The sequence below is a fragment of the Vollenhovia emeryi genome, unplaced genomic scaffold (assembly GCF_000949405.1).
Source record: "Vollenhovia emeryi isolate VEMERY1.0 unplaced genomic scaffold, V.emery_V1.0 DF939122.1, whole genome shotgun sequence".
In the NCBI taxonomy this organism is placed as follows: Eukaryota; Metazoa; Arthropoda; class Insecta; order Hymenoptera; family Formicidae; genus Vollenhovia; species Vollenhovia emeryi.
In genome coordinates, this window is record NW_011967244.1 from 597,134 (window position 1) to 615,997 (window position 18,864).

The window sequence follows — 18,864 nt, forward strand, 5'->3', positions numbered from 1 at the left end:
GATCGAAATATTCGATCGGTAGGATGATCTTAGGTCACGAGTCAAGAGCGAATAACAGAAAAATAGAGCGAATGAAGTATGCGCATCTAGATAATAAACTATTTAACAGGATAATAAGTTATTTAACAAGACTAAGATGTAAATACCGTGTATATAACGTGACGTAGCGGTAAGTATAAGGTATAAATAAAATTGGGCCCTTTTTTACGATTTCCAGATAAAATCGGTACCTTTCCGAAAAATTGTATGGGGCTTTTTAATACATTGTACTCATTCTAACGCATTACTACGTATGTCATTTCACAAGTTTTTACATAATTTATTCCTTTGTTATCCAGAAAATGGTGTATTCAATCTCCATCTGACTAAAGAAAAGTCAGACGTTTTCAGCAGAAAATAATGATCGATAGGATTTGAAAAATAAGTCACAACTAAGTTATCCATCCGCTAGTCCTCAATGCTAAACTACGTAATTTTTATGAAATCAGTTGAATAATTATTCTCCCAACTTCTCTTTAAACTTTAATAAATCATTATTTCACGTCGCTGTACCGAAAAATATAAAAATCTTGGCAAATCTGTAAAAATGCTTTCGAACGACAGAAAGTTGTTTATTTGCATAAAACCCACTTGGATCAAAGCAGCAACTAAAATGCCAATAACGTCGATGAAATCATGAAAGAGAGGCACAGGAGACAAACGTATCTTTTTATTTGTCACAATCTTTCACACATGAAATTCTATGTAATATTAATCGGTGCAATATTAATCTTTTGTCATGACACAATAACTATTTTGTGATGCCGTTTTGCCTTCCTGCATTTGATTTGCTACATCTGCATAAAATTTACAAGAGATATGTCGCTTTAAAAAAAATCATGTCCGCGCAATTCCTTTCAGTTATCCCGATTTCCAACGGCAGTTCGCGTTTGATGCTCTCGATACAGGATTATTCGAGCACTATTAATTAGCGTTTGGTCACGATGAAAAGAGCGTGGAATTATCTCAACGTTGGCGTACAAAGCACCGAACAGTATCGCATTAAATGCACCGTACGAGACTCGCCATATTCGGGGGAAAGAAAAAAAGGAGGACGCTCAATGCAGAAAGGCATGACCAAATATAACAAACGAGAACGTATCTTTTTTTTAACGTACGAAACGAATTCGAAATCAAAAGCCAATGGATTCAATGAAATCGCGTTTGTTTGAAATCTCGCACAAAATATTAATCATTTGTATTTTATCGTACCGATACGTGTATATGTACATATGCGATCGTTTTAGAATGTCGACAATTGCGCTCACACACGCAACACCGATAATAGCGTCTAAATAAAACCGAGTGAATTGTATGAAGACAATAAACGATCGATACCTTTTTCAAACGATTAACCGAGAGGGTTATTTGCGAAATAAAACACGTCTCTTGAAACGGAGCTTCCAGAAGTAAAGGAAAACATTTATCTGCATTAACGTCAAGTGAATTATCTTTGATAATTAATACACTAAGAAAACTACCCCGATAGGAAAATGTCTCTTAATATTGTATAATAATAACTGCATCATCCGAAAGGAGGAAATTTCACAATGATTGCATTAAAGTGATTCGCCAAAAGACGCAGCGGTTTTGCTGACATACTATTTAGAAACACATTGTGCAAATATTTATCTAATATTTGATGAAAGGTCTCCACTTCTGCATATGTTGTTCGAAATACGCACGCATAATTCCAGCATTCCAAGTTTCATTCAAATTTCGTTACATAATTCTCTAAATATTTTCCTATCGGGGTACGTTGTTCGGATTTGTGGATCTTCTTGGTAAGACTATAAATCGATTAAGAACGTGTACGTCTTTAAATTAAGCCAACGAGCAAAGAATACGAAAGAAAAAACATTTATATGCAATGCAGTTGTGCTCCGTTAGAAGTAGATATGTCTTGTTTCAAAAATAATCTCTGCAACATACGCTCTGGGAAAAAAAAGACAGCAGCCCATTTTGGGGTCCACAATTATAATCGAATTATTTGGATTGCTTTACTCTAGGACAAATTTTGACCTTTTTTTGTAGTTAAGCAACTTAACATTTCAGTCAGTGCCTCTTAAGTGAAAATTATCTTTGCATACTGAATATCGACAGAACTAATTGAGAGAATTGATTAGTACTACTTGAAAATCTTGGTTGTAGATAGAACAGCTAATTGCGATTTTTAGCTACGCGGGGTAAAATTCGTAAAAGATTAGAGTTACGAACAATCCAAATAATTCGATTACTAATTGTGAGCCCCAAAATGGGTTGCTAACTGTCTTTTTTTTTCCCAGAGCGAGAGATCGGAAAATAAAGACATTTTTAAAACTGTTCTCGTGTATCGAGAAATTTTACTTGCAAACAGTATGCGCATTTGGCGCCGAATGCGCCGGGCTCGGTACGAGATTCTCGCGTAATGCAGATGTAGAGTGAAAACTGCGCGGCCACAGTTAGAAACGCGACTATTCGTCAAGTTACTTATCCGGACAAACTTGCTTAGCTGCGTAACCCTAAAGGAAATGGTCCAGTCGCATTTTACGCGCGTTCTTCCGATAGAAATGCGATTGGAAAATCTTCTTCGCGCGGAGGATCGCGCAGCTGCGCCAATTTGTCTGGCTAGGCCCTGACTTGCCAATGTCACTTCCGGGACTTGTCCAAGTGTGAGAATACGTTGCTCGATATAAACGTGAAGTGAAAAGGAAAACGGGTGGTTGCATTTAGCGTTAAACGTGCGCGTTTGTAAAGTTACGAACACCGTGCGCGCACGGTGCAGGAAGAATCGCACTTAAGCGCTGAATGCATTGTAAAAAGTGGGTTAGACGTCGCCGAAGTATAATATAAATTCGGCGCTGAGTAGTTCTGCGATTTTTTAACTCGTCCCGAGGGAATTGGACGTACGCGAGGACACTCGGGCCTCGCGGTGTATCAAACAGCGAATTCGGTTGCTTGCACCAGTGCGCGCTGAGTGCACACTAAAGCTTGCTTATAGTCAGTTTCTTATATTTAACTTTGTCTTAAATATATGTTCAAAGAGTATTTAGTCAAAAAATGATCGGCGCAAGCGTTGTACAGACCATTTTTCTGGATAAGAAATATTGCAAGAGGTATTTAAAAATGATGTTTAAATATAAGAATTGACTGTAAACAAGGCTCAGTGTGCGCCCAGTGCGCGGTAATGCAACCAATCGAATTCGCTGTAAGACTTGGATCTTTAACACCGGACAGTTTTAATCCCCCACGGCCCACGACCCGACGATGGATCGTCGCTTCCAACCCTTGAACTGCGTATTTGATAGCTTGCGAATACCGTACTAAACGCATTTAACGAGTTAGGCTAAAGGTGAGAAGAGAGTAAGGGCGGTACGGCTAGATTATTGTAACGACAGCATAGTGCGTTATAAAACGAGCGTACCGTATAGCAATAGAGCGCCGTCAACGTGGGCGCGAAACGGAGAGTTTACGGTAAACATTGGAATAATAATTACCACCGTTAGATACGATTATTATGTATATCGTTTGTTAAATATGTACCTACTAACTAATTATACACTAACGACCGTCGTTCTAAGGCTACACGATATAAGGACGAGATTCTTGTTGCTTGGTTTTGTAATCATGCTTGACAAAAGCATACGGAGAAATAAAACTTGTTGTCGTAGAAAAGTTGCCGCAGTTCTTTTCGCGTGCGTGCGAGCGTCAACTGCGAGGGCGAATCGATAATTACAGGGCGCGCGGGACGTTTCCTTCGTCCTCTCGCACCCGGATCTCACGACTATTCATACCGACGTCTCCGTGGAATTGTTCGCCGTTAACCACTCCTGCACTTCCGGCAGCGATTCCTTTAACCACTTTATCGCGAATTTAGCACGCGCCTCGACCATCGCCATGGTGTACCCCACGATCTTTATGCTGTCGAGATTATCCTCGCTGAAAGTCTGAAACTAGAGGATCGAGTAAACATTAAAGTTGCAATTTATACACGGAGAGACTTTCTTCTTAAAATTTATCACGAAAGTCATGTGGGACAACACGGCATTTCGGAGAATGTTATAAGAGTTTTTTGAAATTTTACCATATTTTATTAGTAACGTTTGAGAAAACTCTCACAAGGTTTTTCAAAATGCCACGTTGTCCGACGATTACACGATTTTCAGAATAAATTTTAAAAGAAAATCCTCGCCGTATGATATTCGAAAAGATTTGTATCTTTCTAGCTACCGTCAAGTAACGCATGAAGAAGAAGGAAAACACACAGGGTTTGCCCGGCGTAAAAATGAAGAGATTATAGTGAGGCTACTTATTTTAATAAAAATTATTATTTCTATTAACTTACGTCTTCAAAGTCCTCCTCGCTGATCAAGCCGTTCGTCATCGCCAGCGCGAAAGCTTTTAAGATCGGACGAGATGTGGAGAATCTAAACAGACATGAGGGAACATCGTAATCTGCTTACAAGTTTGACGAAGAGATCAGAAGGTTGCAAAGTACCTCGTGACGATAACCTGCCAATTATTTTGCACGAACTTGGAGGCGATTTGCGCAGCCACCGGATTTTGCGGGAAACTTCTTAAGATCCTTTGCGTCTCGTCCTCGTCGTACATCTTCCCTTCGAGAATCTCGCTAAGTATCCTAATGTACATTAACATAAATTATGTATATACTCGTAAAACACACGCTGTTAAAAACGTATTTGATATTTTTACAGAGCGTCTGTGAAAATTGTATCAATACTTCAGGTTGTTCTTGACTCGACGCGTAAAAAAACGAACCTGTTTCTTATCATTCAAAATTTTATTCAACACATTTTCCGCACTAACTTGAAATTGAATTAAGTCTGAAACAACATTTACTTACTGTTAGAAATAGATAGAAGTTATTCATTATCTGTCTAATTTTTAAAAATTCGATATATAATTTCTATCTCAAGATAAATAACAAAAGTTTAATGATTACTTATTACTCTTTTTTACTAATAATTTTTACTTACGATTGCAGAATCCACGGCGTCTGGAAGCACGCAAATGCTGATAGAAGGCGATTCTTTTCATCCCGATCTGCGGTAGAGTTTGCTTTCTCAACAAAGTAATTCCACTCGTTTCGCGTGCCATATCGTGCAATCGTACAGTACACCACTTCGCGTGCATACGCCGGCACACTAAACGATCAAAACGGTCGAAGTTTTTATCTCCAAAATTGATTGTGATATTTGAATATTGTATTTTCCAAAGAATTGACTGTATTTTCATTCAGATTATCCATATTGAAATTTGAAACAACTTGGATAATGCAAACGGTCTGTCGACAATAGTGTTAATGCAAATGCAGTTTCCAACTTGAAAAAAAGCAGGCAATAATATCCAATATATTAAAATTCTATTTAATTCGGATAACAAAATTTTTTAATGGAAAAAGAAACGATTTGTATAAAGACTGTAATAAATAGAGCCACATATCACAGTTGTCCGAAAGCTATATGAATGTAGATAGGAACGAATTTCGAATGACAAATTAGATATTTTTATGGAACTTACACCTCGTCCGCATCGGAATGGTCCTTCAATTTCGCAAAATGACTCCTGGCCCACTCAAGGCATTCCGCATTCTCGAACGCGCACGCTATCGTAAGGGCGGTCAAAGTTAGTCGCGATCCCTCGTCGACTTTCCACCCCATGTCCGAGTACAATTTTGAAGTAAACTTTAATGTAAATTCCTGCAAACAGCCCTTCCGTTAAATCGTCACGTTAAATAATTGTTTAATCTAAATTTTAACTTCCAGGTTTCTTAAATTTCCGACATTCTTTATTAGTTTAATAATAAAGACACTAATAAGGTAACAAATATCAATTTCTTTGCAATGGTTTTGCAACGCGAATTTTGTCTTATCGTCTTAAATATTGTTCGAGAAGCATACATTTGGTTAACTCATTCTTCACTATTATTGTGTCTTTGTGTTTTTGCAGGTAGAATTTTTTGTGCAAAATACTCATTGAATATATTTTGCATTGAATATATTCTACGCTGATAAAGAAATTATTTGAATATAATAAATATTTATTTCAGCAAAAAAGTAATTTTAAGTAAATCAATTTACTTAGATAAAAAAATTTTTTTTGTCAGTGTAATTTCCAGAAATTCCCAGATTCTAACTAGTCAAGCAACTTCTCCAAATTTCTTTAAACTGATATGTTCTTTTAATGTTTGTTTACCTTTATAAGCATACTACTTCACCTGAAAGTCGCTAAAACCAGATGTCTCGTATAGGAGACCGTTCAACTTCAACAGATGACGCATCAGAGCACCCCAGGGAGCGTAATGCCGTTCCTTCATTTGCATATATTTAATAAAGTCGAAAGCGGTCGCGTATTTCGTCAAGCCGACCGCGGCGAGTCCAAGCACATCGTCGATGAGCGACGCTCTGGTTTCTGCCGGAAGGGCCTCGTGATTTTCCTCGAGGGCCTGCGTCAGAAGCTTCCAATTTTCCTCGTCATAGTGCACACGGTAATAACCTTGAAAGCAATTAATAACGATAGAGCAGACACTTGCACCCCCTTTTGCAATTTCATTAAATTGGAGGATATTAAAATTAATGTGTCATTCTCTCGCCAAGAAGTTATCTTTCGCTCGAATAAAATTTGATAAAATCACATTTGTTACAAAATCCAAATTACGTTATAACATTAGACACAAGATTAAAAAGGATTTAAAAAAGCGCCAGAAATTGATTACAAGTAAGACAAATATTTTTCATAAATTCAATTCCCGTCAATTAGCAATTTTGTTTAAAATGATAAAAATGATTTCTAATTATCCTACTCTAATAATGCTACATTTTCCTATTAGACGCGTCTAATGGTGTAGGTAAAGAGAATATCCTGCCAATTCTGATAAAAACTTTTACTGATTTTTGACAACTGAGTTTTTAAGGGACGCGTCTTTTGAGGGAAATCTCAACGTAGCTTACCTGTTTTATTCACATTGAACACAACCCAAGAATCTTTAGCGCCAACGTTCTGCACCACCATCTCTGCTTCGGTATGCAACCACGTCTTTGTCGGAGATGACCAATCAGTGCTCGTTTTGTTAATGTAGTCAAGCGGTACGTACCACGTCGGTTGAGTGTCAGATGGCGATTGATCGTACGTAAATCTTTGCTGTGCAACATATAATATGATTGATGATAATACTTTATGTCGAAAAACACATTGACGCATACCGATGCAAATTATGATGCTACCATAAGAAACAAAATAAGCATGTTAATTTGTAGCATTTAAATCGCACCTGTCGAATAGTGGCGGTGCCCTCCTTGTATTTCCTCACGACGCTGACAATCGGATATCCGCGATGCGAAATCCAAGAGTTCATCGCCTCGGACAACGTGATTTCCATGGGTAAACCGATAGTTTCTTCCGCCATCGCTTCCCAGAAATCGTCAACGTTTGCCGTCGAATAGTTCCTACAATGAATATTAATTTACAAAAATTACAATTAAACCGCGTGGCTTTTTAACCATTGAATTCGCTGAAGCGCTTATCGTTGTTTCGAAGAAAAACGTGAGAGTAAATTATAATTTCAGCTAGAGTAAATTACTTTGCACAACATTGCTGGAGATCAGCAATGTTACACAAAGCGGAACCGAAACGTGTCAGTTTAATTAAAAGTAAAATTTTGACTATTTAAAAACGCACGTGCAACCGCGTTTTACTCTCATTTTTAAATCCACTTAAATGGTCTGCGCATTTTTCTGTAGCAAAACGTGGAGCACTGCTGTTAACGCATCCCTTGCGTACATTACGTGACAAGATTGTATAACTTTATACGTTCGTATGACATTGCGACAGTCAATGCCAACGAAATATGTATATCGGTGATAGGTGCACTTATGTAACGAGTCCGATAAAGAAGCATGAGGAATAATGGTCGGCAGCTCGTGACATTCAACGACTGGCATTACCATAAAGCCAGCGGGATAACTCGCTGTAAAACGCGTCGATTATCGTTTCGACGACTGAATCACTCGCAGTCGCACGAGCGCGCGGTCGTGCGAGCGGTATAAACGTCGATGCCGGGATTATACGATTAATGAACCAAGTACGGCCCGGCCGAAGGATAGAACGATAATGTGATATACCCACCACCTCGCTATGAATTTCCGGTAGCCGTTCCTAAAGGCGGTATCGTTTATCACGCCATGCAACATGCGAATCAAGCATGCACCTACAAGAAGCAGTCAGAATGCAGAATCACATTATGCAGCGTTACGAGAGCGTATATATTCGATACTGCCTTTCGAGCAAAGCTGCGATTATACGATACAATTTCACGTGTTCGCAGGTTCAAAGAGATATACAGGTTCTAACAGTAGTTGAATAGTGAAAGAGCCACGTGAGAGAAATGTGTACCGAAAAGCGATACGTAAACTTTGTAACTGACTGCAAAGTTATTTGCTGTTAGAATACGTGTAACATATTTGTACTAATATTCAACTATTTATTCGCGAACATCTAAAGATTGAAGTGTTCGAATAATCACAGCTCCACTTTCAAGTGCCGCTAATGCGTCTAATATTGAAAGTAAAATACCAATGCCAATAGTAATCAAGAGCAAGGTATTGATACTGAAGTATTATAAGCATTGCTCGAGGAAATCTTGATCTTTACCTTTCTTGTGTCGAACATTGTCGTCCGAAAAATCCAGATGGGCAGGATTTACGTTCGATTGCAGCGGCTTTGAGACGCTGTAGCTATCATCTTCCATGGCATCCCATTGCACATTAGCGAGAAAGGCATGATTAGAGTCCAGTGACGAATCTATCTGAAAATAGAATCTCATAAAAACTTTGCTTCCCTCGGGGGACAATACGGTTGCCATCTAGTCACCGTCAAATGTGTGTAAATCAAATATTTTAAAAAGGTAACACATGAATTGAAAGTCAAATCAAAGAAAATTAACATGATATAAAATTACAATACAAAAAATATGAAAAGAAAATTGTAAAATTAAAATAAATTAATTTTCCTATGAATTTTATTTCTTTTCTTCTTATATAAAAATTCTTATTACGTTTGCAACTTTATTAGAGAACTTTGCAATTTTGCGCCGTGTAAAACCAAATTGTTTTTATTTAATTACTCACATTACCTTTTTAAAATAATTAATATATGCTTTAATAATATTAATTGTCGCAATACATAATTTTAATATATTTTAACATATGTTTCAGCACAAAATGCTGTTTGTCGGACGTCGGTATGCACTTTTGGAGTTAATAGATATTTTAAATATATATAATTCCAATTATGTGCCTTCTCGATCATCGCGTGTCGCAAATGGAGAATGGAGCCTTCAAGTAGCCAAACGTCCGTCCAGTTCTTCATGTTCACGACACCGCCCAGCCATTGTTCTCCTATCAGGCTTATCAGAGCGCTTAACGCGTCCGTCTTCGTGGCCATGGGAGATCGATCCGCGGCGTAGAAGAGCGATTGCCTTGAAAACAATTTAGCTTGATATAACACAACATCGAACTTAGTGCAATGTAGAGCATAATGAATTAGTCCAGCAATACATTTGCATCCAGTCGCAATTTTTGCCATCTTGTTTGAATGGAAGGCAAAATTTTACTCCGTTGCCAGACTTTGTTATAATTCGAATTGTTTTCTCTTTAATATTTTATTAGCACTGCATTTTAAATTAGAAATTAAAATCAAAATTTAAGTCATATAAAATCCACTTAAAATGAATGCATTTAAAAATGAAATTTTATTATCTCTCCGAAATTTATGAGAAAATTATAATTTCCCCTAGCGAAACAATTCCGCAGTAATCTAACTATTCTTATATAAATGAAATAACATTGTGATCCCTCTTACTTTAATGATATCAGTCCCGGGCTTCCGACGTTATTGACGATTCGCGACGGTAATGCGACGATATCCAATTTCGGTAGTGGATAAGGCATCGAGAAAATGTCGTAGAAAATCGCAACAATCTGGTCGACTTTGTCGAGGAGGTAAATTCCCCGTGATCGCCTTTTCGGATCGCCCCAGAAAGTTACCGCTGTCGCGTTATCAAGCCCCGTTCTCGTCTCGCCCACCGACTCGATCTCGCCCATTATTAATGCCAGATTGTAAGGTGAGAGCAAAGGAGTATCGTTGAAGATGTCGATCATCCGATCATTCGATCTTGAAAGATACAAGTCACATGGTGGTCATCTCTTTGACTCATAAAAATTGCATGTGTGGGAAGAAAAATATGAAAGAATAATGACACGACATTTCACTATAATGCACCGATAGAAACAATATTTTAATGAAAATATTTCGCTTTAACGATCCACAATTAGCATATCTTTTAGGTGCACTCTTTAGTTTAAAATAAGAAAAGCTGCAAATCGATCAAAGACAGTAAAATCTGATAACACGTTTTAAAATTGTCATAAAAATAGTAAGAATGGTAGGCTTTTCTATCTTTTGTTTCGTGTATGATTTTTATTCTATTTGCACTTGAAAAAACACAGTTGGGGGAACAATAGAGAAACTGGACAGTTTTGCTATTTCAAACCGACATAGTCTTCCTAAGCACGCAAACGTTGACACAGCTGCAATTAACAGTATGAAATACGCACGTGTCTTTGGAGGTATTGAGAGGCATGTTCGACAGGACTCTCGCTTCGCGCGGACGTGCCATGGACACTGAGAAGACAGCCTTGAGATTCACGTCGTCGAAGAGGGGCAAAAGATGCGAGGCTCCCACAGCTTTCAATCGCGTCCCGATTAATGATTTGCTAAAAATTATAAACAAAACCATTTCGAAATTTGTTAAAGCGTAATCCTATTGAGCTATACACGTTTTAAAAAAATATCTAAATTAAAGGTACACGACTAAAGTTTTGACTTGTGTAAAACGAGCCGCAAAATTAAATATACAAAAAAACCCATTTTTATAACTTTTACGTTAACGAAAGAGTATTAATCCTATTTTTATAAAGACCAAATTTTTAGAAAACTTCTCTTGTAATTTTCAGAAAATTTGATTAGTTTATGAGTAGCAATAACTTAGCTTTAATTTTAATATAATTGACAATTAATTAGTTGATTTTCTTCGTCACTGTAATCACACACAGAGGAAACTCACGTTCTTTCGCTAGACTCGTTGAAGTTCACCGAATAAATCGTCTTTCCATCAAACATAATCTCGTAATCGATCTCCAAGTTGTACGTTCCCGGATTCATGGCGACGGCCGGATATATCACATGTAATCCGTTATTAGCATCTACCTCATATCGTTCGATCTCCACGTCAGTTACGCTTCCGTTACCAGATACTACCGTAGTAGACGTCACCGGTCCAGACGTGGTCGCGTTCGCAGACTCCGCGATTTTCTCGTCGGGCACGGACGAGCTTACGTTTGCCAAAGGAGCGGTTTCGTTACCCGAAACGGTCCCGTTTCCCGGAGGCAAACCCGTGACAACGCGCGGGGTTTCCTGATTTTCCAATTGCGGAGATGACATCGCTGTTGAGGCCGGTGTGGTAGCATTGTCTGCGTTGAACAGATCGTTGTCCAATATTAGACATAATCGATCGCGTAATTTTCTCTAGGAGTAAACGAAAGTTTCGCACAAAGTCTTTTAAATCACGTTAAGTTCCTTTTTTCTATACGAACTAAAGAACGAAACTAGATTTACCCATCTGAATTACGTAACCTTTTATACAGTGAGAATAAAGTTATTTTTCATTTTATTTTAAATTTATCGCGAAGATTACACAATTGACCACCTGCAGGCTATTATATAGATATTAACACAGCTGCAAGCTAGTCTTATCGCGCATATTTTGCCACCAGAAATCTGTTGCTTTGTTAAACCGTACATTAACCCATTGCCCGATAATGACGAATTACATTAGCGGTGCAGATTATACAAGGGATGATCAAAAGGTTTCCGATCGGAGTCGGTAAGCTGAGATAAGCTAAAAATACTTAAAAGATAATTTAATTTCCGTAAAAGCCTTAAAGCAATCGACCCATTGACGAACAAGGTTGAAGCTGCAGCTGTGGTAGCCAGTATGTTGTCTGTTGCGTATAAAAATTCAATACAATTATCGTGCGACTGAAATTCACGTTCTTTCAGTGTCTCTTCAGCGGACTGAAAACGCGAAAATCGCAAGAGAAGAGATCTGGATTGCACGGAGGGTGCTCCAGGGTCTCCCCCATTTAAGGGCTTGCAATTTGTCCCTTACGACGTGACGACTTGAAAACACGTGTTGTCGCGCAATAAGATTAACCCTTTACTGCAATTTTCCGGGACGTTTATTTTTAATTGGTGCCACGTAAACGCTCAAGTGTCTCGCAATAATCTGTCCTGCGTTGATAGCGACACTTCGCTCGCTTCTTCGGTCCACTGAAAAAGACACTGAAAGAATGCAGGTTCCGGTTGACTCAAGGTGGGCTGTACTGGATTTTTGTGCGCAACAGACTTCTACCACAATGGCATCGTCAATCGCGCTCGTCAATGGGATGATTAACACCTACGGAAATATCTTGAATCTATCTGAACTTGCCGATTCTGAACGGAAACTTTTCGACGGTGCATTATAATCCAAATAAAACAAGTATGGATCGCGCTCGTGATTGCGATTAAAAATTTCAATCTAGCAAGCACTTTTGCATACATTTAATATTTAAAAAATAACTTGAAGCAACCAGTCATTGTGAAGCAGATTAAATTAAATGATTTTAACATAGTCGGTTTCTCCAACTATATCGACCGAGATATTCTTTCTTATTACAACTCAAAGAAGCAGAAAGTAATTTCGATGAGGAATACCGACAAGTGGAGAATCTATACGACATTTTTGAAGGAAATACCAGCGTTCTCTTGGTCGCCCTTGTTATCTTCGGCGCGTCTTCTACGCCTCCTTTTCGCTCTCACGCCATTCTCCTCTATGAGCGACAACTTATAACGCGTGGCCGTGATGTTTCTCGCATTCAAAGACAATTTGTCTAATGGCGTTGTGTTGTCCACACGAAATTCGATGACAACTCGTCCTTTCAGCTTCGATGTCGCGTTGACGTCATTCGACAGCGTCAACTCGAGACTGTATCTCGAAGGATGAACGAAAGGCGATATCGAGATCATAGTGACATCGGCCTCTTCCTCCACCTCGTCCTCAATAAGAGCTAATGGATCGTATATCTAATTAACAGAAGACGCAGAGCTTGAAAAAGTTATTATTATTAATAATGTTATTAAAAGAATGTGATTGTTTTGCATCGTAGAGCCGCAAGTGTGAAACGGCACTGATTCATTAATTAAAATTTGATGATAATAAGACAATAATAACTTGAAAATAACAGCAATATTTTCTTCCATGAATAGTCGAATGAAATAATGTTTTTAATCCATAAATACAAAAATTCATTTACAAAGGAGTGAACTTTTTATTTTGTGGTTGTAGCCTTTTTCCTCAAAAGGTTTGCTTTTAAAATCGCTATGACACACTATCGATCGTGAACGTGACAGTAAATTACTGACAATAACAAATAGTCGTAATCTACGTTACAATAAATCACTCACTCTCGTTTTGGGCATCGTGCCGATGTTCCATCCGATCAGACCGGCGACAATCACAACGATCACGAACAGGGCAATGAAGGAGAGAATCTTTTTGTACGTTAAAAACCAGCCACCCTTTCGTTGATGAACAATTTCCTCGCAGGGCGGTGGCAGTGCGGTATTGCCCTCGTACGTCGTCATCATGCAGTCGGCTGAAAGTGTTAGAGGGGCACGTAAAAAGATGTGCCCATTTATTGTCGCACTCAATATTCACGCCTATTGTTTCCTTTTAATAGGCTGTAACACTTTTAAATTGACCGTCAATCGTACCGATGAGGTAACGGGCCATTTGACACGTTGCGAATGTTACAAGATATTAATTATTTACTACAATTTTAATATAGGTCCTTTAAGATATAAAATCAATTAGAAATTAAAGAGGCCGTTTAGGACCGGCCATAGGTGTAAGTAGCCAGTTAAATTAAATTATTTAAGTGAACTCATATACCGCGTATTCTTTCCAACTTATCCTGTGCGCCAGTTACATGCTAGTCTTAAAACACAGGTTAATCCCCGTAAGTGGAAGTGTTATCGTCAGTGAATTCACGCTTATAATTTATTTTAATAATGCTACACAGTAGCATCTAATATGATAACCCCCTTCCCCCCTTATTAAAATTCTTATTGCGAAAAATATTACCCCAGCCAGGATTCGAACCTGGGACCTCCCTCAATCCGTGCGGGCGTCTTAACCAGCTCGACCACTGGGGCTGTAGGTAATATTGTTCGCAATAACATATATAAACTTTGTAAACGCTCTCTAGGCCAGCGTGTATAAATACTACAATTTTAATATACCACTTACGGGGATTAACCTGTGTTTTAAGACTAGCATGTAACTGGCGCACAGGATAAGTTGGAAAGAATACGGTATATGAGTTCACTTAAATAATTTAATTTAACTGGCTACTTACACCTATGCCCGGTCCTAAACGGCCTCTTTAATTTCTAATTGATTTTATTAAATATTTATTACCTTTCTCTAAATACATAATATGACTTTCGCCTCCTCACAGAGGAAGCTTTGCTTTTTGATTGGGTAAATCTGGTAAAGAGCCCGAGAGAAATAATTTAAGCAGGTACGTCTACATTTATGTCTAGTGTCGTATATTATATAATAACAAATTAGACAGTTTTCATATTAATCTGTCTTTGAAAACTGTCTCATAAAGTTTTAACAATTCATGTAGTTAATTGATTTGAATGTTGCAGAAATTGCTAGTTTTATGAACATTCATTGAAAAACCAGTGTAATTATAAAAGAAATTGACAGACATAAGCTCAATCAATAATATAAATATATAAACAATTTAAGCGACAATTAGCTGACAGCGACGTACATGTTTCAATTAATAGACACATCTTTTCTTAGAAATCTGACGAGCTGCCATAATCAAGACCAGTAATTCACGCGAGTTTATGATCGGCCGATTAAATCATAAGAGCTTGGAGTAATTAAAATAATCACGAAGATTACAGAGGGCTCGTGTAAATATCGCTGACAATTAACGGGTCGAGGCGAGGCGCATATCGATTGTCCATGCCAGGTTTGCAAAAAAATTGCAATTTTCCGTAAGCACGTCGTATCCCATCGCGTCGCGACGAATTTCGCGTTAGTAGTGCAACGTTAGAATCGCGGAATATATGCGGATGATGTCATCGAAATTGGTTCCCCGTGATGCAGGAATCCGCGATAGGCCCGTGAACGCGGCGAGAGACGCGGTTTCAAGGTCCTGCGCTCGTGCACCTCGCTGACTACGTATCAGCTCCAGCATTCGCGTAATCACCGTCGTGTCGATAACGCTCGTATCGGTGCCGTTCGCACGGCATTAGCGGCGACGGTCCGCATTGATTTTCGCGGGCGTAACTTCTAACGAGGAATATTTACAAGAAAAACAAGAATATCGTTTCGCTGCGCGCGAGAACGCAACTAAAATTTGTCCCAGATGCATTTCATCGATTGCTACGAAGTTACAGCGCGTTAACAGTAAATCAAATAACTTCGTACCTTGACGGAGAACCGTAGCACTAAAAAGAAGAGCATTATTTGTGCGTCCAATTAAAATTGGAAATGTTAGATTAATTGAAAAAGTCTTCAATAAAACGCGTTATGCACTTTGCTGAGAATGTAAGGCGCGAATTGTCCGAAACGGATGAAACATACTAGAAGATGCCACGTTGCATCTTTTATTAATAATAAGATTAATAACTAGTAGCAGGTTTATTAATCTTTATTCTTTTTAAAATAATATTTTAGTAACATTGGCCCTTTTATTCTACATTAATATTTTAGTTATTTATTGTTCTTATTGCCCGGAAATTATTTATTATTGTCTCGTCGCACGTCCACGACGATGTTAAATCATGTCTCTCGTTACTCCATGTGAACGTGACTGTCACATAAACATATGTCAATATCTTAATGTTGCGTTCGAGACAAAAGGCTGTACTAAAAGAAGTTTGAAGTAAACTGTTTGAAATTTTAATAGATACGAAAGATGCTCAACAGACATTCGAATAAAATTGCTTTACTTTTACGCATGCACAATTGTTAATATTGTAAAGTGAACTAAATTTGCAAAGCTTGACATTGTATGCGAAAGAATCAGGGAGTTTTTACACGTACTCGTATCTATCTCTTTCATATAAAATGTTATAAATCTTAGGACATTTTAATCTATGTAAAGGTATTCATTTATTACAATTTAGTCTTTAATGTAATTTCTTTTTCTGCGACAGTCACGCGAAATGTTGGCAAAAATTCGTGCAATGACATCAATACCAGTGTGCAACGAAGATATTATGAGTAAATGTCCAAGGTAATCTCAAAGTTGGCACGTGTAACACAGCGAGCAGATAGCATCAGTAATAACATAATTAATGTGCGGAAGAATTCTTTCGAAATGTTCAAAATTGACGTGACACCGCTTTGACGTGCATACGCATACATATTTTAAAAAATTACATTTGTTCTGGGAGACAGTTTTGCTGACTTTTCAATGATTTAATGCGTGGGACAAGCTCGCCTGAATATAACTAATTGAGTTATTCAGCAATAGTTTTCTTGCACAGTTGTTTAATTAACTGAGCTATTTAACAATAACAATACATTGCAATGTAAAATCTGACTTCCAGATTGTTACTGGTTTATAATCGAATAAGTAAGATAAAAAATTACGAAAATTACTAAGTAAATGAAACAGGCTTCTGTAAGTTTCGCGTTGCACATAACAGAAGATCGAAGACTGTACCCTTAAAATCTCGCACGATTATAACCGTCATAAAAAGTCAACAATCAATTGGCTACAGTGGCTCGATGCAATGATTTAATTTAGTTGATTAATTTACGGGCACATTCATTATCGATATAAGCAATTTCATATTTGCACATTTGACGATAAAGCAAAATCCAGATATGTTCATTTAAATGTTGGTTTTTTAAGCAATTCGCGAAAAAAAGAAACGAATTTTTGATAAGAAAGGAAATTGTTTCCAAGTATCTAGCATTTGATGGTGCATGTAAATAATGTTTCGTTAACAGATGTAACTGATATATATGTGAATTGCAATGATAAAACAATCAGATTCAGGTATTTATCAGTGATGTGAAAAAATAATTGTCAGCGTTAACATGTTGTATAAGATATTTCTGATAAGAATAATGAACTGTAAATAAAAAATTTCTAACTTATAGAGTAAAAATGTATTTTCATAAACACATTTTCTTCTTTACTTTAAATAATATTACTTTACTTTACAAAGCTTAATTCGTTTTCCATTTTAGTCCGCTGACATCTCAGTGAATAAATGAAAATTTAATCTTTAAATGTATAATGCAATACTTTTATATTTTTATATTTGACATTAAATATTTCTTTTACTTATAAATCTTTTAATAAGGGTTTAAAATCAAATACATTAATTTTTTTTAATTTAATTAAAAAATTACTATCGAAAAGTTAATTTTTTAAGATCAAGATTTCTGTTTTAAGTGAAATTCCGTTAACGCTAGTTTAGAGGCACGAAAGCAACGACGGCAGAAGCAAAAACAGCTGTTATCACTTACAATTTCGCTGTCCATAGGACTGCCAACTGCTAACGGATCCTCGTCGCATTGTTCCAACGTGAAGAAATAATACTTGAAGATATTTTCGAGAAGAGCGACAACGAAAATACGCGAAAATGCGAAAAGGCGGCTTTGGAGAACGAATGCGCATCCAACGCGGAAACGAAATCGCGAGCGCGGCGGCGCACAGGTGACGCAGGTACAACTGCAATTAGCCTACCTTGCGGTGCCGTGTGTGGATGTTGGCCGAGAAACACTCGCGGGTGCCCCCCACTTATGCTCTTTGTTCGCCGGCTCTCCGTGTCGTTCTCGACGTTCGTTCCGCTCCTTATCCTTATGCGCTTCTGCCATAATTCGCGATTAGAGCTGCTATCGGAACTTTTCCGCGCGCCTTACAGCCTTCTCTTTGTCGTAACGCGTGGAACCAAGTCTAGTATGATAACACAGCATCGTGATTAGGAGATGAAGTTGACCAGTGCTGTAAGTTCTTTTTCCTTGGTCGCCAAAATAATAATTAATGGCGATAATTAAAAAAAGACGGTTTAAACAGGAGGCGAATAAAACGGGAGTTCAACGTGCAAGAAAATACTTTTATTATTTGTGATAAATGTTTTTATTATAAAAACAACATTTCTTATAATTAGAACAAACATTAAAGTATCCCTAAATAACGCTTGAATGTTTACAACAAATGTTCTTTAACAGCGATTTTCATAAAGTTCCCTATTTTCTTATATTTTAATTTATACAATTTTCAATTTTTTTGCACATGCAAAGTATAGTATAAAGGTTTCTTGTCTATCTTTTTTTCAAAATCTGATTACGCTTCGCTGAAGAAAATCAAATCAAGTTGTCGCATCTTCAATTTACAGCGGTAATGCTAAAGCAAGATGTCTTCCAAATTCCTGTCAATTCTTGTAAAATGTATGAGATATCGGATAACATTGTCGAATTCGTCGCGTTCTCGATACAGCTTAGAACTAACCCAGTTATTGCACGGGAGAACCCCACGGGAGAAGAACTCGCGGACAAAAACACTCCATCAAGTTCAATTGAGGCGACACGGTATCGTGGTCCAAGTGCACATTGGGCTTGGTCCGGGGTCGGTACCAGGAGCCGGCATGCAGATCAACGGCACGTGTCATTGGCGATGGCGA

The 18,864-nt window shown here is 37.7% G+C and overlaps 1 protein-coding gene across 2 annotated transcripts; it reads right to left on the reverse strand.

Moving 5' to 3' along the window:
* Nucleotides 1-3,520: 3,520 nt before the first annotated feature.
* On the reverse strand, nucleotides 3,521-18,052 carry LOC105569862 (aminopeptidase N-like). 2 transcript variants are annotated; one of them, XM_012026640.1, is made up of 17 exons: nucleotides 17,928-18,052; nucleotides 13,603-13,793; nucleotides 12,894-13,221; nucleotides 11,162-11,567; nucleotides 10,653-10,811; nucleotides 9,898-10,209; nucleotides 9,334-9,514; nucleotides 8,689-8,842; nucleotides 8,164-8,245; nucleotides 7,310-7,484; nucleotides 6,990-7,179; nucleotides 6,257-6,534; nucleotides 5,560-5,738; nucleotides 5,016-5,183; nucleotides 4,517-4,657; nucleotides 4,364-4,445; nucleotides 3,521-3,971 (listed from the first exon to the last, which is right to left on the reverse strand). In XM_012026640.1, exons 2-17 carry the CDS (start codon nucleotides 13,783-13,785, stop codon nucleotides 3,807-3,809), a joined length of 3,183 nt encoding a protein of 1,060 aa, XP_011882030.1. In that variant the 5' UTR covers nucleotides 13,786-13,793; nucleotides 17,928-18,052; the 3' UTR covers nucleotides 3,521-3,806. The 2 variants fall into 2 exon arrangements, with proteins under 2 accessions (XP_011882030.1, XP_011882029.1); XM_012026639.1 differs by having other exon boundaries at nucleotides 17,708-18,048.
* Nucleotides 18,053-18,864: the final 812 nt, after the last annotated feature.

Coding starts and splice junctions, on each gene's coding strand:
- LOC105569862 (XM_012026639.1), bottom strand. CDS start 17,858: ATGCGCATTCGTTCTCCAAAGCCGCCTTTTCGCATTTTCGCGTATTTT. Junction 10,812..11,161: donor AACGAGTCTAGCGAAAGAAC/GTGAGTTTCCTC, acceptor TATAATTTTTAG/CAAATCATTAATCGGGACGC. Junction 8,843..9,333: donor GACACGCGATGATCGAGAAG/GCACATAATTGG, acceptor TTCTATTTTCAG/ATAGATTCGTCACTGGACTC.